Source organism: Sinocyclocheilus rhinocerous, unplaced genomic scaffold, assembly GCF_001515625.1.
Source record: "Sinocyclocheilus rhinocerous isolate Xijiao unplaced genomic scaffold, SAMN03320098_v1.1 scaffold919, whole genome shotgun sequence".
Lineage (NCBI taxonomy): Eukaryota > Metazoa > Chordata > Actinopteri > Cypriniformes > Cyprinidae > Sinocyclocheilus > Sinocyclocheilus rhinocerous.
The window spans coordinates 2100106-2127736 of NW_015637585.1; the positions used below are offsets into that span (position 1 = coordinate 2100106).

The 27631-nt window shown below is 36.4% G+C and overlaps 1 protein-coding gene and 1 pseudogene across 3 annotated transcripts in view; one reads left to right on the forward strand and one right to left on the reverse strand.

Moving 5' to 3' along the window:
- Positions 1 to 1210: 1210 nt before the first annotated feature.
- Positions 1211 to 27631, forward strand: part of LOC107749095 (calmodulin-regulated spectrin-associated protein 2-like) — a 42620-nt gene continuing 16199 nt past the window's right edge. For all 3 annotated transcript variants that reach the window (XM_016564148.1, XM_016564149.1, XM_016564150.1), the window contains exons 1-3: positions 1211 to 1875; positions 7351 to 7610; positions 18847 to 19008. In XM_016564148.1, the coding sequence (XP_016419634.1) occupies positions 1737 to 1875; positions 7351 to 7610; positions 18847 to 19008 (561 nt within the window). In that variant the 5' untranslated portion in view covers positions 1211 to 1736. The remainder of the gene's footprint in view (positions 1876 to 7350; positions 7611 to 18846; positions 19009 to 27631) is intronic.
- LOC107749091 (sterile alpha motif domain-containing protein 9-like) lies at positions 21276 to 27506 on the reverse strand (annotated as a pseudogene).

Below are 27631 nucleotides of genomic sequence, written 5' to 3' on the forward strand. Positions count from 1 at the left end.
TATACTCTAAAAGGTACAAAGCTGTAATTAGGGCGGTACATTAAACTTAAGGTACAAAAGCTAAAGGTACATCTGTATTTTTTGTTTACCCCTAAATGGTACATAATAGAAAATTAAAGGCTGTAAAAATGCGGTACAAGCTCCCATCCATCCCAAATAACGCTGTGCAGTGTATGGTGATGTCCGCTAGAGTACATTACTCTGTGTGCACAGTTGGCATAGATTTCTGCAGTCAAATGAAAAAACACAAACAGGTGGGCATGAGTATAGGGAGATTAAATGTATTTAATATCATTTAACTTTTTATTTTATTTTAAGTTAAATGGTTCTTCAACACCTGATTTAAAACACAGAATGACTTCACGGTGTGATGTAATTCAAAAAGGGTCAGAAGATTTAAAGGTGACTTTTCCAGGTTTTAAGTGCTATAATCAGGTCTGATTTCGCTCCCTTGGTGACCTGGCAAAGGGATCTCATTATAATATTACCGCCCCTTAATCTGTAAATTTCCACCCACGGCGCCGTCATTTGATTTCGCAAGCGACAACGGTGTACTAGTTCTAATGCCATGGCTAAAGTTTGAGCAAAACATGCTAACTGTTCTGTCTTTGGCTGCACAGACGAGCACAGAACACTGTTTAGAGTCCCAGTCCACTCTATGTTTACAATACATTTTAATATCTAAGTTATGATCTGATCTCAGTGAGGGTAATGAGTTATAATTTATTTTAAAAAGAATCACATGAAATTGTACATTTAATCTCAAATTATTTTAAAGAGGAAATTATGCTATTTTATATTAAGAAAAACTTTTTTTAAAGTTGTAAAAAAAATGTTTGTATATGGTAAGAATGAGGGTTTAATTGTCAGATAAACGTACAGGACTGAATTCGGGTAAATTAAGCCATTAAATTTACCTTAAGTCACTATGATTAACATTTACAGCAAGATAAACCTAAACAATTTTATCAACAATATACACAGTAAAAAAATTCTGGTTCGATTTTTTTTTACACAGCGTAGCCTACAAACACATTAGCATATTTATAGAACTGAAAGGACAGATGTGTAAAATAGATAAGTAAAACAGATGAGGTGTGTAAAATCTGATTTTATTTGACAGCTCCGTGAATCTGCCTCAGCAGTGCTTGTCTGCGTCTGGGCGTTTCGCGCATGCGCAGTCATCTCTCTCTTTTTTCCAGGCCAGTGCTGCAGGCGGACCGCAGGGAGAGGGAGAGATTTTAGGAAGGACAGTTACAAAAGTTAAAGAAGACGAGAAATCATGACACAAAACAGTGAACTCGTCGATCGCCTCTCCTCGCCATTGAACTTGACATCCCTCATCATGGCGCTCGTGCCACCTATGAAATATTGATTTTTGTCATCTACACCCACTTGGGGATATAATGCCGGCAAACGGATGAGAACTACTGCAGTCGCCTGGATTTGCTTGTTGGATATTGAATCCGGCGCTCGGGGATGCAGTTGGGATTGTTTTTCCTGTATGTAATCAATATATGAGAGCAGGGTTATTGGACTACACGAGAGCTCGGGCCGATCCGTTATTCTTCACATCACTGCTCTGATCTCATAGTTCCGCGGGACGTGATGCAGCGACGCGTTCTGTGTTTTAGTTTTATGCTTATTTATATTTTATTTTTATGTACAGCACTTTGGTTCCACTTTGTGGTGTTGAAAGTGCTTTTAAAATAAAATTGAGTTGAGTAGATATCAAGATGGGTGATGCCGCAGAGATCAAGGAGAGCAAGAGGACGTTCATCGTGCCCAAGATCAAATCTGTGGATCACTATGATTTCACCAGGGCCAAGATATCGTGCAGTTTGACGTGGCTCATCGCCAAAGCCTTTGGATCTGGTAGGTGGCGCTTAACGGTTTGAAAAATCTGGATTTTGAGTGCTGGGGGAAGTTGTCACAAGGGCTATACTGTATCTCAGTGGTTTAATATAGGCTTTATCAAACTGGGGTCCGGGGATCACTGGGGGCCGCAAGGTGGGTACGTGGAAATGATATGAGAAACGAGAAATGAGAGTGTAAATAATAATAATAATAAAATAAAATAAATATACATTAATTAAAAATAAGTAATAAATTAAATAATCAAAAATGAGGTTTAAATGAATGAACAAGCAAACAGATTAAAACATAAAATAAAAATAAATAATTAGGTTTAAATAAGTAAACAAATGAGCAAATAAATACAGTACAATAACAGCACTATAATGAGTTTTTTTTTTTTTTTTTACAAAAGAATAATAATGTAATAATGGAACTTTAGAGAAAGCAAATATTGTCAAATTAATATTTTAGATATTTATAATATTACTATTTCACAGTATTAATTGTGTTTTTATACAAACTCTGTAGATGCCTTTTAAATTTTAGGATGGGGTCCTTTGCATGAGGATGATCAAATTTGGGGGTCTGTGACATTTAAAAGATTGAAAACCCCTGGTTTAATTTCATGAATTCTTTTGTCTTTCATAACTGTTAATCTTTACATTTAGCTGAAACACCTATTTAATGGCAGTTTCCACTGTGACAACTTACCCCATGTAGTGTGACACTTTGCTGTTGCTCACCAAATATTCAATCAACTGTATATTTTTTCCTAGGCAGTGTTCAGTTGCCTTTTTGTTGACAAAGACTTCAAAGCATGCATTCATATTTGAAAGTAGGCCTACTAAGAGAAATATGGGCTGGAGTAAAAGTATGTCATCATGCCTGTTTTCCCCTAACAGTATTTAAAAATGCAGTGGGCATATTTTTAAATTTAGCATCATGAGTGTTTAGTGGAGGGATTTTGTTGATGGAAAAAAAACACCAATTTGTTCAATTATGAATATGAGAAGAGAATTAATTTGTTGTTCTCTTAGGAGACATGAACAAAATTTACATAAATTCTGCAATTTCTAAGGTATTTTAAGTGCATATGTGTCTCACGAGAAGCAGTATACAGAGGTTACAAACAGTGCATTTCACAAAAAGTCTACATGTTGGTAACTGTTGCCATGTCTGCAGAAACCATTAGCCTAGATCCCTACATAGACTCATGAAAGGCAGCAGTCTGGCTTATGGCTCTGAGTCCGTCCCCACAGTCCGTAATGAATGCTCAAAGCAGATTCCCCACTTCTGCACACAGTAATAAGATTGAATTTTCCAGAATAGCTCCCCATGGAGGATGCTGGAATAAACATAAACACAGACTATCAGACTTGCATGGCCTTAGCAGTGTGGCTTTTATTGCTAGAGCGGCCCGGCCCACAACAGAAACGCCTGTGGAGTGCAACACTACAGGGCCAAGATGAAAACGGCTGCTGGCAGAAGTATGTGTGTGTCTGTAAAAAGTCTGCTTTTCTCATTGGAGTTGCTGGTGTTCATGAACTCTAATGTGGTTGATAAAGCACGGATTTACTCTGATCTCTATTGCAGATGTCCATGAATCACCTAAATTTGAGTCTGTTCTGTTAGTGACATTAACAAAAACTACTATTGGACTTAATACCATCATTTTTGGACATTACACCTCTTGTGAAAGAAGAGAAGAAGTGTGCTTAATTTTATTGAATGCATTAGAGTATATATATATATATATAAAAAAAAATACTTGCATATAATGTAAGTTCCACTTTAGTGTACTTTAAGAGAGTATATTTGCATGAGTGTTTCTAAACACACTTAAGCACACTTTAAGAGTGCAGTTTAATTTCAGATTAAAAGTTTTAATTGAAAGTACATGATTTAATAATCTTTCATTGTGCTTCTAAAGAGTAAACTTTATTACTAACTGTTTTGTCATTCAACATTACATTAAAAGTCCATTTAAATTTGACATGCAAGTTTCAGAAATCACAATAAAGTATAATTTAGTTGCTATTAATGCTTGTCAGTATTTGGCAGTAACCGTATTTTAAAGACAATTATAAAATTATACATAAAGTACTTACTGTAAGTCCTACTGTAATTGGGTCGCAAAAACACTCTTTAGTTCAACTGATTGCACTTAATCAAATTTAATAATACATTTTCATTTAATTGCAAATAACAAACAATTAAGTGTCCAATAATATTACATGCATTTGTACTTCAGTAATTTCTTTTAACCTATATTATTTCCGTAATAAAGTCTCTTTTTGAAAGTATGCATAAGTGTACTTCTTTTTCACAAGGGGCCATACATAAAGTAACAAGTATTTTTGACATTTACCTTCATGATCCTGTGTTTGCATGGTAGTACTATGTAAATACCATGGTGCATGAATATGGTCCTCATTTAGTACCATGGCAAAAATTTGTAAGTGTGATAATATCTCCCCATCAGTCACTGCTCTTCACAGCAGAGTGAAACTGCTGATCAGCATGAGAAACAAACACAGGAAAACGAGCCCCACCATCGCAAGGCATCCTTAGATTGAAAATAGAGTCTGGTGGATGTCTGGTCATCCAAATACTTTTCTCGGAAATGAAAAATAAACAAGGCCACAAACAGCTGGCCCTCATAGCGATATTGTCCATGTCCTGTCTTTCCCTCCATCCTAACATCTGTGGCATACTGCACATACTGCACATACCACAACAGAGAGCATTCGTTTCTGTTACATCACTGAAGCCTGAGGAGCACAGGGAGTGTGTGACGCTCACATGTGACTCTGTGCAATGTTATTCTCGCTGTAAACTGTTATTAAGGACCAAAAATGTAAAACATTCATGTTATGTTACATATTAGGGACTCATATGTGGAATGTGAAAATTATTACTTTATTCGTTTCTTAAGATGACAGCATCAGCACAGTTTTATATGAGTATGAGACTGATTGAATGAATGTTAAATTTTATGAGAAATGTGTAAATATCACAACTGCCACTAGAAATATTATTGTCATCATTAACTCACCAAAACCTGAATACTTATTTTTCACAAAGTTGATATATATATATATATATACACTGAACAAAATTATAAACGCAAAAGAAAGTAGTCTATAAGATTTTTGTACTATATTCCAACTTGTTTGAAGCCATACAAACCAAAATTTCTACACTGCTCTCTTTTCCATGTTTAGGAAAGTTCATAAAAGTAATGATGTTGGCCGATTTGTGAACAGATTTGGATTGTTCTTTTGAGTCAGATACTTTTAATAATTTTGTTGATCCTGTTCACAAAATTGGTCTAATGATTCATTTACAAATTGGACCAGTTCTTGAGTTTAAACTAGCGGACACACTGATCCGGTTGCAGCAGTTAACAACCCACTGGAGGGGAAGGTTATCTGGGAATTCTGACTTAAATTTTGGCCTGTTTTTATAAGTGATCATATGGCTTCAGATTACTTGGAATTTAGCGCACAAGTATTAAGAGCCACTTTTATGATTCTTTTATAATGCTTTTGGCATCTTTTTGAAGAAAACAAGCCTGGAAGGGTTTGGAACAACCTTGAATAAATCATGACAGAACCAACCAGTGCAATTAGCAAACAACAACAATCCAGTTAGTTAATGATGGACAAAATCAAGTCCTGTTCTACTTCTTTTTTAATTGCTTGAGAAGCTGTTTCACAGTAAGGAAGAAAAGATGATTGTAATTGACATTTCATGCTGGCCTTAACATACAATTTGTTCAATGTCATTATACTTGATTATTATAAGCATATGCTAAGAATATATTCAAAATTCTATAGAACATAGTATATTATCTGCTGTAAAAACCTTGATAATTGACCTTAAGATAATAATTTCATAAAGGAACAGAGTTATGTTTCCTTACAGTAACATTTAAACTCACAAAGGGCAGAGTTGAACTTTTGAAAGGCTTTTGTGAGTCGTGGTGACTTGCTGCCTCAGGCTTTTCTCTTTCTGACCCCTCACTTCCTCTCTGTGTTTGTCGTGCCTTCGAGAGCCGCTTCCTGCCTCTGTCCTCCATCTAGCTGGGATGAAACGTGGGGGGAAAACCTTTCCATAACCAGGTAGCTCTTTATGAGCATGTTCAGGAAAAACCGTGAGCTTAACAGAAGTGTGTGTGTGTGTGTGTTTGCTTCTGGCTCTGAACTGGCGGAGACTGGCAGAGAAAGGGTTTCCATTGACGCAGCATCTTTTCATAAAGGTTAAGGGGAATGGTTTTACGAGTGTTCTGATGCCTCTGTAAATATGGAAAATACACATAAAGACTGTCGCCAGCAGTTATAAGTTAATGCTAATGTTGGAAATAAGTGTTTAATAGGGATGGATAATGATGGTCAACTAGACATACAACAACCAAATGGCTGTTTTTTTCTTATTTATTTAATTAATTATATTTATTAAAAAAGTAAAAATTATTTATAAATAATAAAAATAGTTATTTTAATACAATTATATTTTTATATAATTTTTTTTTTTTTTTTTTTAATGTTTAATTATTAAATTTTTTATTATTTTTAAAATGAAAAACATTTCTTCTCTCTTTATTTATTTGTTCGATTTAATTTAATGTTATTTAATTTGTAATAAACTAATTTATTCATTCATTAGTAAATATTTAATTATTATTATTTTTATTTGTAATGCTTTATTTTTAAGCAAGAACAGCAGGAACTGTACTGCACCTTTAAGACACATATTTCCTGCTGAAAATGAACACACACACACACGCACACAAAGACATACCAAAAGGAAATGACCCGGGAAGAGCAGGAATCTACATCGCCTGTATGTAGTCTGACTCACACTGAAGCATTATGGGATGCCAGGAATTTCCTTGGCCTTCTAAACTCAGACATCTGCAGTCAGACTTCAGCGTCAGGAACAGAGCTGAATTGTCAGTCTGCAGATGTTGTCATCCTGATGCAGTTAATTTCTGTTTGTGTGCATCACGACTGGTTTGTTTTTGTAGGCAAGTGCTCATGACTCATTTTTTTCAGGCCTGTACCTGGGTGTTTACTTGTGGGTGTGTGTAATTGTGTTTGCTTCCTACCCAGTGATTGCAGTCTGTATGTGTGTGTGACTCAATTCATGCATGCCTGTACCTGTCTGTTTGTGTGTGTTTTGAGTCTATGGTGCTATTCTGAAGATCTTCAGTGAATCAGATTAAGCGGGAGTCGTAATGGGATTAGTCTGAAAACAGTGTGCCTCTCTCTTCAGGTTCCACTCTTTGAGCTCACATCAGTCTGTTTGACCAAGCATTGATACTGAATCAGCTTTAAAGGCACATTAAGTTATTTTTTCACCTAAAGAAATGGATATAGTACTGTTTTTTAAATGTTTTACCCACCTCACATGACCACCTGAATAATCACTTTTTCTCATTAGCTTCCAAAACTGTGCATTCAATCACAATCCCTGTCATTTTCTCTTTAGACTGTGTACCGGTGGAGTTGGAGGATCCATTCTACAGAGACCAGTATGATCAGGAGCATGTGAAGCCGCCCGTTGTGTCTCTGCTGCTTTCTGCGGAGTTGTATTGCCGTGCTGGGAGTCTGATCCTCAGGAGCGACGCGGCTAAACCTCTGCTGGGTCACAACGCTGTCATCCAAGCCCTCGCTCAGAAAGGCCTCTACATCACTGACCAGGAGAGACTCGTGACTGAGAGAGACCTCTGCAAGACCCCCATACAGATGGCAAGTCATTTGACACTACACCTTCATTTCTTTCTGTTGCAAAACTGACATACAAGCAGGGTGCGAACTACAGGGGAGCTAGGGGGAGCTCGGCTCCCCTTAATAAGACATGGGCTCCCCTGAAAACGTGATTTGTGAATACAAAGATACATAACAGCTAAATTACAAGTGTAAGTCATTGTAAGCCCTCTTTTGAGGCACGCGCAAGCATTATTGATTATATATCAATAATAATAATAAAGTAAAATAAGAAACATTACTATTGTAATATTTCGCTGTAAAATTTAAAAAAAATCTGCTGTTTAGGAAAAACATGTAAAATTACAATAATAATATTAATGGCTGTCTTAATTTCTTTATTTTCAAGCATTAAACCATCAAACTTTTATTTTTCTTATTTCTCCAGGTTGCTCACTTAAAGTTAATCTTTAAAAACACCACTCATTTAATAACATTGTTAAATGTAATATTTAGCAAATCTCAAAATGAATATCAGTTTTTTCGTACTGTGCATTATAATGCTGTGATTTCTAAATTCACGTAATTTAGAATAATTGTTTTTTGTTTTTAGCGTTTTATTTTTTGATTATGTAACTATTAATTATTATTAATTATTTAGACAAAATAGCATAGAATTTTGATATTGGCCAGAATTATTGGCTTATTGGTGTTAACCATAATTTTTATTTTTATTAAATAAATTGATTATAATAATTGATATTGTTATACAACCATAATTGATGTTGTGATGCCTAAATTTACTTGTAGTTTTTTAAATGATTGATTTAAATGTTTTGTTTTTTATTTTTTATTTAATTATTTAGACAAAATATTTGTAATTGGCCATATTAATCGGCTTATTGTCATTAACCAGAATTTTAATATCAGTGTATCCTTACTACTGACTGAAGCTTTCATAAGGCTGATGTAATGCCTTCATAGTGATTTTTATAGAGCAAGCAAGAAAAACGGGAATTGAGTCAGAATGGGATTTTTTTGGTGTGGCTATAATTTTGAGGTTGCTGTCATAATTTAAAGGGATAGTTCACCCAAACATGAAAATTCTATCATTAATTACTCGCCCTCATATATACATATTAAGATATTTTTGATGAAATCTGATTGCTTTCTGACCCTGCATAGACAGCAATGTAATTACCGCGTTCAAGGACCAGAAAGATAGTAACGACATCGTTAAAATAAGTCCATGTGACATTACGGTTCAACCGTAATTTTATGAAACTGCAAGAATATGAGAATGCTTGTAAACAAGGTACAGCGCATCTGGGTTCTACGTCAGAACACCGCCTCCTGCGTCAACAACACCACACACATGTGTCGTGGTACTCCCGTGATTGTGTGTCAAAGACTGACACGGAAGTGAAGAAATTGTTGAATTAAGTCGTTATTTTTGTTTTCTTTATGCACAAAAAGTATTTACGTAGCTTCATAAAATTACGGTTGAACCACTGATGTCACATGGACTATTTTAACAATGTCCTTACTACCTTTCTAGGTCTTGAACATGTCAGTTGCGTTGCTGTTAGTGGTGCAACGGATCACAAAACTCACGGTTCGGATCATATTACGGATTTTGAGTCACGGATCGGATAATTTTTCGGATCAGTAAAAAGCTTGTGCGCGGCAGCGGCTGAGCGCACGGAAAACAGCGCGCGAGTTAAAATTGCTTGAATGTGTAAACTGGCAAGAGATGAACGAACGGGTTTAGAACGACATGAGGGTGAGTAATTAAAGACAGAATTTTCATTTTTTGGTGAACTATTCCTTTAAGGCACTATTCCTTTAAATAACATGAATCTGTTGGTACTGAACTGGTAAACTGGCAAACTGTGCTGTTTTTGGTGGCTGTGTGTAAGCTGCAGTGTGCACTTCAGTTAATGGTGTTGTAGGGTGTAAAGTGTAGGGTGGATGAGGTGGAGGACTGGACACTGCCATATTAGGCACTGCTGATGTCTGCATTGCAGTACTCCCTCTTTCTCTGTTTCTCTCTGTCTCTGCAGTAACACTCAGTATCATTTTGGTGTTCAATTTAGGTGCTTTTACCTCTCCGAGACCACAGAGCTCAGTCTAGACTGTCTGATTTAACACAGACACAACACACACATTATGACACAAACACTCACATCCACAACTCTCGTAGTTGCAGACTCACCCTGTGTACAGTAAGCTCCAAAATGAAAACACATCACCACATGCTATCAGATTTGTCTTTGCATCAACCACAGTGTGTGCGTTTATGTTTGGCAGGGTTATTCGGAATAGACGAGCACATGTGACATGAGGTTTAGAAAAAAGAATGTGAGCTTAATTTGTCTCACAGTCTGCAAAACTCATAAACCCAGTGTGTCCAAAAATACAGTTTAGTCTGCTGTCTCTGTACGAGTGCACACTTATATGTGCACATGGGTGGGTGTGTCTGTTGGCATGGCGATTAGCACTGCAGCAGTGTGTCGAGGTGCGTGTGACTCAGTTGAAGAGGAGGGGTCTGCACTGCTGTGAAACTGCATTGATGAAATTCACTTTAATCAGCATATTTAGGAGAAAAGTGTTGACTGCACATACACTCGAAATCAGCAGGTGAAACACAGGAGGTAATGGTTTAAACTATACAGTGAGGGTCTGAAGTAATGAAAATGCTTCTATTTTGCATTCTTTTCTAATTTAATCCAACATTGTGCATTTTAAATTATATTATAACAAAAAATTAACATTGCAGAATGTCTTAGTATTTTGTTTGTCCCTCTTTTGCTTTAATAACAGCAGCATTCAAGCTGCATTAACTCTTTGTGTGAAACCAGGGTTATATATGAAAAATTCCCAGATTTTCTAAGTGGTCTCAGACTTTTTGACCCCACTGTATAAATACACAGTGACCCCCCAAAAATTTGGACAGTAAGGCCATTCATTGCACACTGAAGGTCCTTGCACACTGAGTCCGATTTTCGTATGCGTTTTTTCAGGTTTTTTTTTCGTATTCGTCATTCTTTCCTATCAAAATGCTTGCTACAGATGCGAAAACGCAGAAAATCGAACCTGATCCAAATTTTTTATGACAGACGAAAGTTTCTGAGGCAGCGCGTAAACGTAATTGACACAACGTGAGGTCGTATTTATTTTTCAACGTGTGAAAATTTCACACTGCCTCCGAAACTTTCGTCCGTCATAAAAAAAAATCGGATCGGGTTCGATTTTCTGCGTTTTTCGCATCCGTAGCAAGCATTTTGAGAGGTGTTTTGACAATTCAGAGCCACCGTACAAGCGAACGCCAAAATCCAGAATGGCGTCTGACAAGTTGATCCACTTCTTCTCGCAGCACAAAGCACTGTATAGATCCTTGCACACTGAGTTCACAGAAATATTTTTTAATATGTGGCTCTAGTTTCGCTAGCAAAGCATCAAACTGAGCCACTGACATCCTGAAGTAAACTTTGAATCGCCCGTGATTAGGGATGCAGCGATTAACCGCGATTTAAAACGTCACGGTTAATTAATCGTAAAGGTTCCGCTAAACCGAGTGTTTCTGTTACACGGAACGGAACTGTAGCAGCTTGCACAAAACGAAAAAAGTTACACTAGCGGTGCACCAGCTTAAAATGACGTGCTTATCAGAGGCACGGAGGCTACTACATGCATTAGATGAACTGACAGAGGGACCAAACAGCGAAGCTTTATTTCCACCAGAGAAATGCCTGTCGATAGTGTGGGACGTAAAGAATGTACAAACTGAAAACATTAAATACTTTTGCGTTCTATTTCCATTTGTTATTTTCAAAAGAGAACTACTGTCATGGATGTTTACAGAGCAGAGGTCACCTTTTTTAAATTCCAATGGGAGAGATGGACTTTTGTTTGTCTTTTGTTTATTATTATTTTTTGCTGTATTGTTGGTTACTGTGTTATTTCTGTTTCAAAAGCCAGCAATAAATAACACTTTAATATCTAAAGAGTGTTCATGTGATTTTATACATTAGTAATGTTGGGAAATGAGTAAATGCATAATAATCGTCATAATCGTAAAACCGTGATTATTCCTCAGACAATAATCGTACCAACAAAATCTATAATCGTTGCATCCCTACCCGTGATAATCCGGCTGCTCCTTAATAAGGAGGGGGAACTCTCCTTCCTCTCTATATCTAAGGATTGGATGGACCCAATATTTCCTTTCTTTTTCTCTTTTTAAGAAGCGAGAGGACAACAAAATTGAAGGACAACACTGCTTGAAGACTCCATTTAGTACTGTTTTGTGAATTTTTTCGCAATGGATTAATAAGCATCGTACTCAGTGTGCAAGGTTTCTGTGCATGACAAATTTTTAGGATGATGAATATGAAAAAATACATACAAAAATTTTGGACGCAGTGTGCAAAGAACTTAACAATTCAAAAACATTTGCATTATATAACAACATATTAAAGCAAGGGTGAATTATTTTAAAGAAATACAGCACCAGCAAACTTTTCAATCAGAACATTTCATAAAGTTGTATACAGTTTGAAATATGAAACAATAAATATACTGTATATTGCTCAAAATTAAGATAAAAAGTCTTGGGTACTTTCTGGTTGTCAATCTCTACTTGGAATATTTTTTATTGTTAATATAATAAACTATAGTATACAGTGGTTACTCTGCTAGGACATCTGTGTGATTTTGAGGAGAACTGACTTCATAGATCCATAAAAAATGACCAGATCAGCTGGTTAACAATAATTGAAAAAGTTGTTCAGAAAAGTTAATTCTAAGAAGCTCTAGCATCACATGTTTGCCAATGCCACTTTGTTATTTTGTAAGTGTGACTTAATTGTCCAAAATGACCAAATATTTTTGAGGTCACTGTATAAGGTATATCTAATAAACATTTATCAAATTAGTAATTTTGTTATTCTGTTTTATCCTCTTTCCCCATGCAGTTTGATCAGAATACCTCAGAGGTCTGTTGCAATTCGCCCTAATTTCAGTTTATTCACCAATCGCAGCATCCAGTCTTGAAATGGGTTACACATTTTTTTTGTAATGATTTTTCTCTATAAATGCTATTAAACCTATCTGTTCTAAATAATATCTCATGGAAACTGCTGAACATGTCAGAATGTGTGTTTAGTTTACATATGTGAGCGTGTGATACAGTTGTTGTGATGTTATTGTACTGTAAGTGAGGCTGTAAGTCAAGAGCAGGTGAACGGTGAAAACTCTTTATACAGTAGTTCCTAGAAGTACGCTGTTTTTCATTTTTCTCTCATGCTCTTCACCTTCTTTGGGCGGCAGCGCTCCACCCTTCAGTCACTCTGTTTGAAGGATGGAGGACAAACACAACGGGTCTTTATGCAAAGAAAGAGAGAAGAAAAGCATGTTTGCATAGCGAAGCATGAACCCTCTGAAAATGGCACCGCATACATCAACACATTGTGTTGTAAGAGATACCTGAGCCCTCAGAAACAGTTCCAGACCTGCCGCGCTTAGCCTTTGATGATGTAAAAGCACTTCCTGTTGATGCACGCTGTACTGAGCCAGTTTTCAGAGCCCATTTCTGAAATCATAAAAATGTTGTTGTTTTTTTCCCCCAAGATTATTGGAGTATGTGTAATTTCTTTATAATTCATTGTGAAATATTTGTGAAATTAGTGAAAATTCTACACCAATTCTTTTATTTTTATTTTTTTGTGTGCAAAAAACAGATGGTCAAGAGCATAACTGAAGAATATTGTTTTTTTTAAACAGCTGAAAGTATGTACAGTATGAAAGTGTATATGTACAGTATGATAAATGTGAAAATCTCTTTGATAATGTACTAATGTGTAAACTCAGTGTTTGATTCATTGAAGCCATATCTGGTGCTTCTTTATAGAAAGTTTCAGTGATTTGAAAGTCTCTGTGGTTTGATAAACAGCCTGCAATGTAGATACAAACTTATCAGATAGATTCAACCTGACAGGGCCTTACAATCCTCTGCCATCTCTAAACAGCACTGTTTGAGGTGAACTCCAGACTCTGGATGTGTGTACTTGTATCTACAATGAAAGATAAAGAAATGTGTGTGTAAATATGGGTGTTATCCCTAAAATGGATTTCCATGCATTTGCTTGTTTTCTGCACGGAATATGATATTAACAAGAAGTAAATACAATAATGTAACGATGCATTTCAGTTTACTGTCTTTAACAGTTCTGTCTAATTAATGGACAGAACTATTAAACATAAAAAGTTAATGGTATATGGAAAAAGTATTATAACGTTTGCCTTTCTATTATTAGTCAAATTTTCTTGTAGATTTTCAGCTTTCAGCAAATACACATCAATATCATTTAAACAAGTCTTTGAACATTTAATAAATATTTAATTCCACAAACTGCATAAACTTTCCTTTTCCAGTTCCAGAATCCAGTTTTTAGATCTACTGAACTGCATTTGTAGCCTGCATAAAAACGTGTACTCTGTGTGACGCACTGTCCATGCGTTGGGGTGTAGAAATTTTAGGAAGTAAGTAAATTTTATTTATATAGCACTTTTAAACAGCAAAGCTGACCAAAGAGAGTTAAACTATGCTGTGCTATATCTAGTCGGCTGTTATGTCATATTCTTGTCATATTTATGCTGAGTGCACTGCTGGTTACAGTGTTTTTCCCCCCTTTATATTCATATTTTTGGTGATTTCTTTATTTGTAAAAAAAACAAAAAAAAATGCAATAACAAAATCAAGACTTTTTTTTTTTGTACAGTATTTGACAGATTTATTAAGTTCAGTTATTTTTGCATATTGATATATTTATAATATGATTTATAATTTAGTAAATATGTCAAATAAATATACTTTTTATTGCAGCAATTGTTATGCATGTGCTGCTGTTTACAATCTTTAAATTGAATAGTGTAATATCATATATCATGTAAGATAAGGTATCCACATCAGCCATCAAAAAATCCATATTGGTCATCCACTAGTTGATTCTATCCTGTATGGGTATGGATCTTAACCAGTATAACTTTTAATAAATATTAAAACCTTCTTGTATAACATAGTGAAACATTGTTTGCGTAGTAGTGCTACGGGAAACACTAACCTAAAACATTTTGGGAAACATTTGGATTCTGACATTAATGAAAAATGACGGTTCAGTGAGGTAGTCAATTATGAGCTCAGTAATAACCCACAAAATGATGTCTGATGAATCTGCATGTGGATGTACTGTGCACAAAGTTTTCCAGAGTTTGCAAATTAGTATTTTTATAGCATTTGAGATCATTTTGTTGTGGAGCACTGAGAGCAACACCTGAATCATGCAGATGCAAAATGTCAACATATACACAAGCTGCATGGCCTGTCATGCTGGCGTTAGACTGTGTTGCTTGTGGCAGCACTCAGTTGAATTCTGAGTGTTTGGGTGGAATCCAGAGAAAGATTTTTGGATGCTTACAATAAATGCTTGGTAACCCTTACGAAAAAGAAGTTTATTCAAGTGTGCTATTAGTATACTTCTTTTAAACTAAAAATAGGAAAGTATATTTTTAGTCTACTTTTTATGTACTTCTCAGAAATGGGCTTTATGTACTTCTCAGAAATATACTTAAATCCAGACAGATTAAAGAGTAAAAACCTAAAACACTTGTCATCTGTTAGTATTCATAAGAAGAGCTTTACTTTTGCGTATTGAATTAGTTATTATTTTGTCTTGGCAAAACATGAGTGCATACTTCATAGGCACATCTGTGTTTCTTCTGAAATTGATTTATACAGCATGTTTGGATTTGAATCTTATCTAAATCTTTTCTTAGTTATTTAGGAATGGTGAAAAGCCAAGACTTGCTGATCTCCCTGGATTAAACTGTTATTTGTCCATTTTAGTGGCTTAAGGATTGTTTGATTAAGTAGCATGTCCTTTTTAAAATTTGAATCAGAAAGTTAAAGCTGGTCAAAGAGATTTTAGGCCAGTCACAGCCTACGGATTTACAGGTTTAGGCATTTGCTTGATGTTGCCTCAAAGTTAAATTTGCAACACATAATAGAAATAACATAATTACACATGGGAAGGCACAATTACATGGGACTAAGCAAGTGTACAAATACACAAGTAATGTTTTACCACTGCTTCACCAGCCAAAGTGTTTTATATTGGTAAATGGGGTTAAGGAGGGTACAATATGGAGTTCTGGTCAGGCATTCCTCCAGGACACCACTTCCACGGGAGCGGCCCACAGACCAGAAGTGGTTGTTCCATGTCCTTAAGATAACTGTAGTGTATTTAAACAGGCTTTAGCAATTTGTATTCTCATGCTTGTATTGGTATTTTGTTTCAAGACAAATTATAGCTAGAGAAAATGCTGGAAATATCTTATGAAAATATATTGCTTAATTACAAACAAACGTGTATAATCAAAGAATCTCCTTCAGATTAAGATGTTTTTTGAGTGGGCTTTTTTTTTTTTTGGCTCACTTTTTTGTTCACACGATTTAAGAGGATTTAAGAAAATCTCATTAATATAAAATGTTAAGATACAGGATGGGGCTAAACTCAACATGACTGAAAGCAATCAAAAGAAATCCGTTTTTTTCCCTCTTTAGTATTAGGGCTCTTTAAGGCTCTTATGCAGCCCCACCAAAACCTATGACATGTTTGCGATTGTAATGTTGATGCAATCTGGATTCAGGTCCAAATTAATTTTAATCCAAATTGTATCTACCGGTACATTACAATTTTGACTGTCAAAAGAGTCTTATTATACAGAATTCTTTGGTAATGGTTGTTAACAGGCTGTTACCTGCAAAAATGTGTTGTGTTTGTTCCAATATAATCTCTGCGAAAAAATAAAAAATTTTCAGGGCGCTGTATTTTAAAAATAATTTTAAAAAGTCCAAATATGCTTTATAGATATTTATTGGAAAGGTTTTTCATGCATGAATCATGACACCATCACTCAGGATGTTTAATTATTATTATTTTTTGCTCTTAGGGCATGAAGTAAACATTAAACATTTGCAACTGAAGAGATACTGTATTAATCATAATACAGTAATTACAAAAAAAATATTACAACAATCGTTGCAAATGCAACTGAGAAACACTCCCTGTGTCACTCTCCTGTACTTTAGATTCAAAGGATAGCTACAGTGTAATCCTTCTTTTTCTGGCATCCATTCCTCCTCACTACCATTACCATCATCCTTCCTTGACTCAGATGATATTTCTGTCGCTATTCTCTAGCCCTTTTTTGTCTTGCTCCACTCTTGAGCTCTATTTTCAAGTACAACAGTCACAGTAATAGTAGTGATGCATGATGTCCAATTTAGTGGACAAATGTATAATCAGAATTTCCTCCCAATCTAAAATCAATACTTGGATAATGTAGCAATGATATGACTGCTTAGAAGTTACTTGATGTTACAAAAAAATTTTCTTACCTGCAAGAGCCATCTGCAATCTTGGGTTGGAGAAGAAGAAAAAAAAATCCACATTCAACAGCTGGCCACTGGGTGGCAGTGTATAGGATGATGCACTAGTGTCCAATAGTGGTTGATGTGCAACTATGCCAAGAAAACCCATGCATACACAAGAAAATGGCTTTTTGAATAGCCATTCACTGTAGTAACATCTGTGAGTGAAGTAACATCTCACAGCAAGAACTAGCAAATCTGCTGTAGTCCATGATGCTGAGATGAGCTATATACTTAAAAGGATAGTTCACACAAAAATGAAAATTCTGTCATTAATTACTCACCCTCATGTCACTCCAAATGACATTCGTTCGTCATCAGAACACAAATTAAGATATTTTTGATGAAATCCAAGAGCTTTCTGACCCTCCATAGACAGCAAGGGTACTACCACTATCAAGGTCCAGAAAGGTAGGCTAAGGCTACTAAGAACATCGACAAAATAGTCCATGTGACATCAGTGGTTCAACCGTAATTTTATGAAGCTACGAGAATATTTTTTGTGCACAAAAACTAAAATAACGACTTTATTCAACAATTCTTCTCCTCCGTGTCATTTTGCATCATTTTAGAGAGTGCCGCGATGCGTGTGTTCTACCGCAGCAGCACCGTGCACATGCCTTGTTTACATACAGATCAAAGCTCATGCATACTTCGTGATACTCTCCAAAATGGAGCTAGGGTGACACGGAGGAGAAGGATGGTTGAATAAAGTTATTTTAGTTTTTGGGGGGGGTTTTGCGCACAAAAAGCATTCTCGTAGCTTTGATCAAATTACGGTTGAACCACTGATGTCACATGGACTATTTTGTCGATGTTCATGGTACCTTTCTGGACCTTGAACATGTTAGGACTCTTGCTGTCTATGGAGGGTCAGAAAGCTCTCGGATTTCATCAAAAATAATTTATTATTTAATTATTTAATTTATTATTTATTATTTATTATTTAACTTAATTTTTGTTCCGAAGATGAACAAAGCTCTTATGGGGTTGGAAGGACATGAGTGTGAGTAATTAATAACAGAATTTGCATTTTTGGGAATCCCTTTAAAGCAACTGGTGCCACACAAGATACTCACTGCACTGCAACTTTAGATGTTGCACCACCACCACCACCACCACACACACACACACACCAGTTTCTATTTGTTAAATGGCTGTGAATCTTGTTCAGTTTATGTCTCAGTTCTTACATTTTTTGTTCATACAAATATTAACACATGTTAAGAAATTTGCTGTTGAATGTGAGAAGGCGTTTCTTTGTTTGCTAACTTTATATATTTGATCTAAAGACTATGTTTTTTTGTTAAAGGGACTCACACTTTAATATGTCCCACCAAGACTTCATGTTCAACTAGGAAATACAACAACATAAAAGAAAACGGCAGTTTTCTTACAGTTAAGCCATTTCAATGGGTCTTTAAATGTACTGTCGCTCATCAGTCTCTGATCCACACAATTTCAATAGCACCCTCTAGAGATGAGAGACTGCCTTAGCAGACAGGAAGAGGCCATATTTCTTATAGCAGTAGTTGAAGAAATGGCAGCAGACCATCAGTTGCATGTGTGTTGCATGCACAGACAGACACATAGTTTTTGGCCTTCTGCTAAGATATGTAAATTTTAAAATCAGAAATACTGCTTTTCTCTGTCTGACTTTACATAAATATGTTCTTTGTGCCCCTTGTAAATTAGGTCCCTTTTACAAACAGTTAATTTGTGTTGAGAATTTCTAAGAAACAGTGCTTATATTTTTTGTGTTCTTTTTTTCTCTTGTCATTTTAGAGTTCTCACCTGGCGATGATTGATACTTTAATGATGGCGTACACAGTTGAAATGGTCAGCGTGGAGAGAGTGATGACCTGCATACAGAAATTTACTCCTTTCCTTCCTGAGGTAGACTTCCCTTATGATGCTGAAGAGGCCGTGACAACATGGATCAACAAGGTAAGATCCCTACAACTCGCATTACAATATGTAAACATATTGCCTGCATGTAACTTTTAGTGAATATCAGAATGTGTACTTTTTTTTCTCAACTGATTTCAGATTACCCGGAATGTCTTACAACTTGTCCAATACTATACATTCAGCTGTGCAGTGCATTTTGAGAGAGAGTGTAAACAAAGAGAACTTGTTCACACATTGTTCTTTGACTTGTGATTGTGTAATGCTATATTTTGCATGTTTAGAGCAGACAGACAAATGGCTTGTTGTTGAAACTTTCTTACATTATGGCTATATGGGACACAACAATATTTTCTGAGTTTGAATGTAACCCACAGTGTATTTCTTTCAGATTAAAGGGTTAGTTCACCCAAAAATGAAAATTAGCCTGTGTTTTACTCACCCTCAAAGCATCCTAGGTGTATGTGACTTTCTTCTTTCAGACGAATCCAGTCGGAGTTATATTAAAAATTGTCCTGGCCCCTCCAAGCCTTTCAATGGGGGTAAGCAGGTGTTTGTTGTCAACAGTTCAGAAGACGTGAAATACAGTGCGCACATCCGTAATAAAACATGCCTCACACGGCTCTGGGGGGTGAATAAAGGCCTCCTGTAGCGAATCCATGTGTTTTTGTAAGATAAATATCCATATTTCAAATGTAATAAACACTTTTTTCTCACTTCCGCTGACTGTGGTAATTGGAAGTCGTGCAGGCGGATGACGTAGGACGTAGGCGCCGTGCGTTCGCCTCTGAGAAATGCAGGAGCAAAGGAAACAAAGTTTCCTTACTTTAGCAAAAGAAAACCAGTCTCCTCTTGGCTTATATCAAAATCCTCCGACATTTTTCTTTACAAATCCTAGTTTTGTGCTTCTAATTCGTGACCGGCGTTTTGTTTGAACAAAACGGCGAACATTTTGTTCACGTTCGTCACTAATCATGCGACGCCTACGTCCTACGTCATCCGCCGGAACGGCTTCCGCTTATGACAGATACCGGAAGTGAGAAAAAAATGTTTATTACGTTTGAAATATATATTTATCTTAGAAAAATGCATGGATTCGCTACAGGAGGCCATCCTAGGTGTACACATACACCTAGGATGCTTTGAGGGTGAGTAAAACACAGGCTAATTTTCATTTTTAGGTGAACTAGTTAGTTAGTTCACCCAAAAATGAAAATTAGCCCATAAATTACTCACCCTCAAGTCTTCCTAGGTGTATATGACTTTCTTCTTTCAGACGAAACCAGTCGGAGTTATATTAAAAATTTTTATGGACTAATTTTCATTTTTGGGTGAACTAACCCTTTAAGTCTTTTTGGCTGGGCGCTAATTGGGAAACAACAGTTGGTGTTCTGCATACATTACATTTAAAAACATCTTTAAAAACAAAAATGGATATAATCTTAATGCATGCACAAAATTCTGTCATCATTTACTCACAGTCAAATCATTTCAAACGTTCTCTCTTCGGTGGAACACAAAAGAATATATTTTGAAAAAGGTCTCAGTGTTTTTTCCCCTCTATACATTGAAAGTCATTGGAGCCCAATGTTGTTTGAACCATAACATTTTTAATAAATTTTAAAATTAATTTTTTGTGTGTTCTACAGAAGAAAGTGATTTGAAAGGACATGAGAATAAGTAAATGATTATACATTCTTAATTTTCCTTTAAAGTGATATGTTTTTTTTTTATATATGTTCATGGGCCCCCTGTGGCTCAGTTTGACAAGTTCAGAATTAACAGACACATAACATCAGTCAAATACAAACATGTCAAATCAGCGTACATGTGTTACGGTATGTGGTTGTAGAAAGCGCACGACAAAGGAGTAAACGTTTATGGTCTTTAATGCCAACTTCAGCATAAAGAAAAGGAGCGCTAAAGAGCATCAACACACGTGTACCATTAAATGAACATCAATCCAGGATAAAGAACAGAGAGAAACTGAAGGCTTATAAAGACAGGGAAACAAAGGAGTAAACGAGATGATTAATCAACACAGGTGAACAGAAAGAACTAATCAGGGGAACTAAGGGAAACTAGGTCAAAGAAGATAGAACAGAAACACAGGAAAATCTAAACCAGAACAGAACATAAATGTGACTTGCTGACGTGATGTTTATTTGGGATGATTTTGAATTGTACATTAACATGTTTGATCTTCTCACAAAATTTGCAATCCTATTTAATTGTATTATAATTTCATCCAAAATGTGTTTTTCTGCTTTCTAGTTAAGTGTGGTTAAATGTTTAAAAATAATGATCTATCTGTCATCTTCTTACTGAATGTCGTAAGCAAGTGGCCCATCCATGGCAAAGCCGATGTAGAAGGACACATTCTCTGTGCTGTAGCCACTTCTCACTCCACCAAGAAATGCAGGCCGCAATGGGATCTTAAGATTTCCATACTCTGTGAAGACCTCACCTTGTTCAATTGTACCTCTCACTCTGAGGAGCCTGCTATTTATTGGGGTTTCCTTAAAGATTTCTCCTGTTTGCCAGAGAATGTTGCGATTCTTTACATTACTGACATTCTCAGATCTGTCAAGGGAAACTTTTGTCACCAGCCTCTGTATTCCATCAGATGTCCCCAGGAAGAAGTGTGCAATGGTTGACCTTGTACGGTACATATGGGAGAGATTCTTTCTTGCTGAGCTTCTGATTTTATCAACATATGTCTTAATGCCAGTGCTGTTGACATTTTTTCCTGGCCAGAGCAAGAGTATGGCAAGGTAGAAAGGCTCTGGGTATTGGTGCTGTGTACCAACATCTTGCAGAATTTCTTTTAAAAGCTCATTGAGCTCTTCTGTGGATTTTGTTAACTTTGATTTTGAGCAAATCAGCTGAAGGATTAAGTGTGCAAGCAGATGATTTGTTTTGTCCTTCGTAGTTTTGATGGCAGAATTCTTATATATGAATGAGTATTTTTCTGCAATCTGTTCTACTGACACTTTTTTGGGCTCCAAAAACTGGAGAAGGCCTGAGAATGTATCTGCCCTGTTTTTCTCTAGGAACATTCTGCACTCTTCAATCTCCATATTCAAACTCAGTGTTGGTTTCTGCTTTTTCTCTTTTTGTTTGTCCTCTGCCGAGGTGCAGAATAATGAGATGTAGTGTTGATAGTGTTCTGAGATCCTCTTGCGAATTTTTGCATCTTTCATGTCGTCAGATCCCTTTTCTTTCATGTAAGTGAAGTAAATTTCAAGGAAGTCAAAGGCCTCTTTCACCTGTGATTTTAAAGATGTAAGGAAAGATTCATAGATCTGAAGAACAGCAACAAACTGAAGATTGGATTTGTTTTCACAAACTGGGACACTTGCGCAGGGCAGATTTCCTTTGAGAAAGCTCTGGATGTAATGATCTTTCATTGGATCACCATTCTCGAACAATGGCAGTTTTCTGATGATGTCAAAAACAGTCATGGCTGTGTCAATTTCACCTATGTAGCCAGATATATTATATGGGCTTAACTTTCTGTGAAGTTCCTGTTCAATTTCTAGGGCATCATCTGTCTTTGCCAAGGTTTGAGCTTTTCTGAAAGCTTTGCTGGCTGTGCTTGCTAACTCAAGATATTCACTCAAGTCTTCAGCTGTGCATGGTTTCTTCTCTTGTTTTTTACACTCCAGTTTGTTTTTTAATTCACTTTTTGCAACTTGTCCAACTGTATCTACAGTGTAGGAATTTTCTTTGATGGCTTTCGCAATGTCTGCCCACTTTTTAGCTTCAGCAAAGTTCTTCTCTTTCAGGTACAAATGTCTTGCTAGAGCTTGAGGAATTGTGAAGTCTTTATCAAACCTTTCCGAAGCTGCAATAAAAATCTTTTGTATTTTATTCAAACCATCTTCTCCTGAGTTTATGTCTTCTATCAGTAGTGAAAACAGGGTGTCTTTCTCATCGCCTTCGGTCTTGCGTTGACGAGTGATCAGCATGCTTTTCACTGATTGAACAAGAACGTCCTTCACTGCAAAAGTTTTGAAAAAGGCATCACAATGCAACATGTCAAGAACTATGTCTGCTCTGGAGCAGTTATGTGTCTTCTCTAGTTGTTTGACACATTCTGTTGCAAGATGTTTATGAACAAAGCGAATTGCTTTGAATCCCCCATATTCATCTGCCCCGAATTCAATCAACAAACAGGAGTAGGGCTCCATTTTCTTTATCACAGACTCTCTTCCCCAAAATGCACTTTTGATGCCCAGAAAATCTTCACATAAAGATCTTGAGATGGCTGGTTCAGCCACATATGAATTTAGCAAAGCCAGTATGCAGAAGAGCCGCGTTTGTTTACTCTCTGAAACTCTGAAATCTTTCAGAATGTTAGTTGCAACATTTGCAACATACTCTGGGTCGAAATTAGTTTTCATGATCATAAAACTGTAGAAGTTCTCCGTTGTGAAAGACTTTATTTCTTGAAGTTCTTTAAGCTTCATTTCAAAAGCACATTTTTCTTTGTCAGACAGCTTGGCTGTAATGAACTCACTCTGATCAACACTTTTGCTGTGTCTGTCTGGTGGGGTTTTTGTACGTATACAATTTAAGATGATGACACTTGCCCCTGTTTCTCCTGTGATTGTCCTCAATGAGTGCTTGAGTACTTGTGTGTGTTCTGTTTCCTCTGAGTCTTCCACTAATAGCAGGACTGGTGTTTTTAATGAATGCTCACTTTTTCCACACTTCATCAAATGAGCAACATGTTTGACTACTTCGTCTTTTGAAACAGTGTTGTCTTTTAACACTGCACATCTAAATTCTTTTCGCAGATTCCACATCACATGCATGGCCATGGTGGTGCCGCCACACCCTGGGAGATGAAAGAGATTCACTGTGACACAAGTATTTTTGGCATTTTTGGTCTGAGATCTGATACGGTTCTCTAGTCCTGAGTGTTTGTCACGTTTTATGAATGGCTTTGCTGCAGGTTGCTCTGAGAAATAGAAGTTCCACCATTTCACTTTGCCTCCTCTATAGAACTCAGACTCGGTTTTAATTTTGAACTCTTCAAATTCTGCAGAGCTCTCATCATATTCGTTTTCACATTCATTTTCACAAAGGATATCAAGGGATGTCATAAGATCCTCATCTTTCTTTTGGAGAATCACTGAACTTCCCTCAGCAGATGGAAGAAGTCTCTGAGCATTTTGCTTGTTCTGACCCAGTTTCAGTATTGTCCCATTGATTTCACTGAGCTCCAGGTCATATATGCTCCGCTGACTGATGTCATCATCACATCGGGCTTGAATGAAATCTCTCCATTTTTGAAAAGACGTATCTGAAGTGCAAATACTTAATATGTTTTCTGTACCCCCAAGGTTTTTATAAAATGACATGAATGTGTCAAAAATTGGATCAACTGAGGCCTCAGCAGTGGAGAGGAGGAGGAATATGACTAAAAACCGTCCTCTTGGAAGAGTGTCTTTGTTGCAGAGGAATGAAATCATGTCTTGTACCTCTCCAGCTTTGTGTTTTAACCATTCATTTGATTGAAGTGGTCTGTCAGATTCAGTGTTGAGGTCTTCTCTGCCATTACAAAATACCCAGCTTGTTTGTTTGTATAAGTTAAGGTTTTTAACTATTGTTCCTGGATCTCCATAGAACTGGCTTGGTTTGTGAAGATTTGCAATCCGAACATCTCTGTAGTTGTGGCAGGACCCATTTACTACAGAGTTTGGATCAAAGTCCAATACACAAAACAGTTTCAATGTTGTCATGAACTGAAGATGCTGGAGTTGTTCAGGGTGATTTTTATTTGTTACTATGATATAGTAATCATAATGATCAAGTCTGCTTCCTCCACATGTCAACAGATTCTTCAGCTTTTCCCCCTGGTTTGATGTTCCTTTGCTTAGAGGCCTCTTTTCTGCCTCTTTCCTCATGTTGTCCAGATCATTTACGTTTGTACCAATTCGGGCTATTTCAGATTGCAAGTTTCTTGGGTTACCAATTTTACAGATATCCTGGGTTGCAGCTCCCTCTCTGAAGAAGAGTGAATTTCCTTTGCTCTTTTTCCATTGATTATCCTCATCCAGAGTCTGGATATAAAACATCTTACCGTGAACTATGCTGTAGGATGGAACAACATCCACCTCTATGACATATTTACCAGAGAGTGTGCTGTCAGGGCAGAGCACTTCTACAAAGCGGGGTTGCCTGATGCATGCCTTTGCTTCATGTGTGTGCTCTTCAAAGTGTGATTTAATTCCCTGGTTAAAATGATCAATGATAGTGTCCTTCTTGTCAACACTGACCCCAATAATCTCAGCATGAGCATACTGAGAATCTTTGGAGTCTGCTACACCAAAGTGTATGGTTCCATTTGTGCGGCTGTTCATACACCCAGCAGCAAAACGAAACACCTCTTTATTGAACTTCTTCTTCATCACATCAATGTCATCTGTTCTGCCCATAAACTTGTACTCGTGAACTGGATCTGTCAGATTACCTGGTCCCGTCTCTGGTGGTAAAGTGTAGTTTTGTATATATCGATGAGAAGCAGAGTTCTGATCAAATGGATAGAGACAACATGACTGCTGTACGGATCTAGACCTCCTCATGTGCTTTTCCTTGCCAACTACTTTATCAGTATTAATGTTTGATGTTTTAGGGTCAGCTGACTCTGTTGGTTTGGTTTCTTGTGAAGATGTACAACTAAAAGTTCCTGAAAGTGGAATATTATTGTTTTGTGAAGGGAGTTCGCTTCCAGGTGCATTTAGTTGTGGGTCTTCTTTTGGAGTGCTTTTGGAGATGTTATCCATTGAATCTTTTCCCAATTGAATTAATTTGTCTGTGGAATTAGCACTTTTAAGTCCTGTATTTTCTTTTTTGTGTGATTTTCTCTTTGATTTTTTGGCATTTTTAGATATTTGTGATCGATCTGTTGAAATGCTGTCTTTGTTTTCCACTGTTGTGTCTAGCCTGGCCTCTGTGTGCTGTGTGTAGGAATTGTCAGGAGATTCTTGTTGTTCTTTCTTTAACTTCTCTAACCGGGTGATAATCTTAACAGCTGGACCATGCTTAATACCAAGTTCCTGAAGATGTTTGGGCTGGTAACAGACTAGTTCTTCCCCTGATACTTCTTCCTTGTACAGCTTGTCTGCATGTTTTTTATCCACTTTAATCACCTCAGTCAGCCAGTAATAAACTTGCTCTCTCGTCCACTCCTCTACTCGAAGAGGAAGTTCTGTCTGTTGACTTGCTGTAGCCATACTAAAACAAACAAACGAAAAAAACAATAATTAAAATATGATATATAAATATGGCTATGGCGATAGAGGCTATTTACACTAAGTGCAAATAGTGGCAATTATCTGCACCTAAGTATTGTAGTACATTATAAAACAGTATGCAATAATAACTTATTGAGTGTAAATTTTAATTTTAATTCAAATTATTAAATGTGTTAAGAGTTTAACTGTGTTAAGAGTAACTCTTTTGTAGTGGGCAACATTGATAATGATGAAGTTGTGAATGTCTCTCCGCAAGAAGTTTATGATGCAGTTATGATGCTAAAAAGTAATAAGGCATGTGGTATGGATAAGATATCTGCTGAACATTTAAAATTTGCAAGTAGAAAATTATATCCTTTGCTGGCTATTTGTTTTACTGGGTTTTTGGTTCAAGGTATTTTACCAGATTCGATCTGATCTGTTATGCTAGTGCCTATTATTAAAGACAGAGCTGGTAAAATAAATAGCATGGATAATTACCGGCCTATAGCCTTGGCCAGTACTTTATCCAAGGTTATTGAATAAGACGGAACATTTTGTCCTGACTTCTGATAACCAGTTTGGTTTTAAACCGAAACATGGCACTGATATGTGTATTTTTGCTCTAAAGGAGATTTTAGATTTTTATAACAGCCATAATTCAACAATTTTTATGTGTTTTATTGATGCTTCTTGTCACGAATCCGGTCCGTGGCCTTCCGGCCGATTGCCACTATATATTTAATGTTTTAATTTAATTATATATTAATGTTTATATGGAAGGTTTATCAAAGCTGTTAAATGGTTGTAGCAAAAAAGTTTGCCAAAAGGCGGATTCGAACCCGGGTCGATCGCGTCAAAATGAGTATGACACACGTTTTACCATCTGTGTCACTGGAGCTGACAACTGTTGACAGTCTTTTGTAATGTTGACTAGCCAAATCACACGTTGGTGGGCGGAGTTAGTGTAAATAGCCTTTGCCAACAAGGCAGCCTATTTGCACTTAGTGTAAATAGACACTCCTTATAAATATACAACAGCTAAAGGCACAGAGCAATCCATAAAAATAGAGTGGTTTATTCCAAGTCCTCTGAAGAGTCATGATCACATTATATGAACATATTTAATTTAACATACTTAATTCAACACATATACACACATCAAGCAAGTATGGTGTTTGGCATCATGCTGTAAACTAAAGATTCCTTTTGTAGTGATCACAGTATGTTCTGTTGTCTATCTTACCTTTTATGGAGTATGAAAACACTCTCTAAGCTCTGTCCCTCCCTTTTTTTTTCTCATCATATGTTACCAAGCATCCAGCTGACAAGACAAGTAAAGACATATTAGAGTTAAATCCACATACAATACTTCACTGACAGTTTATTTCCTTCTTTTTTTTGAACAATATATTTAT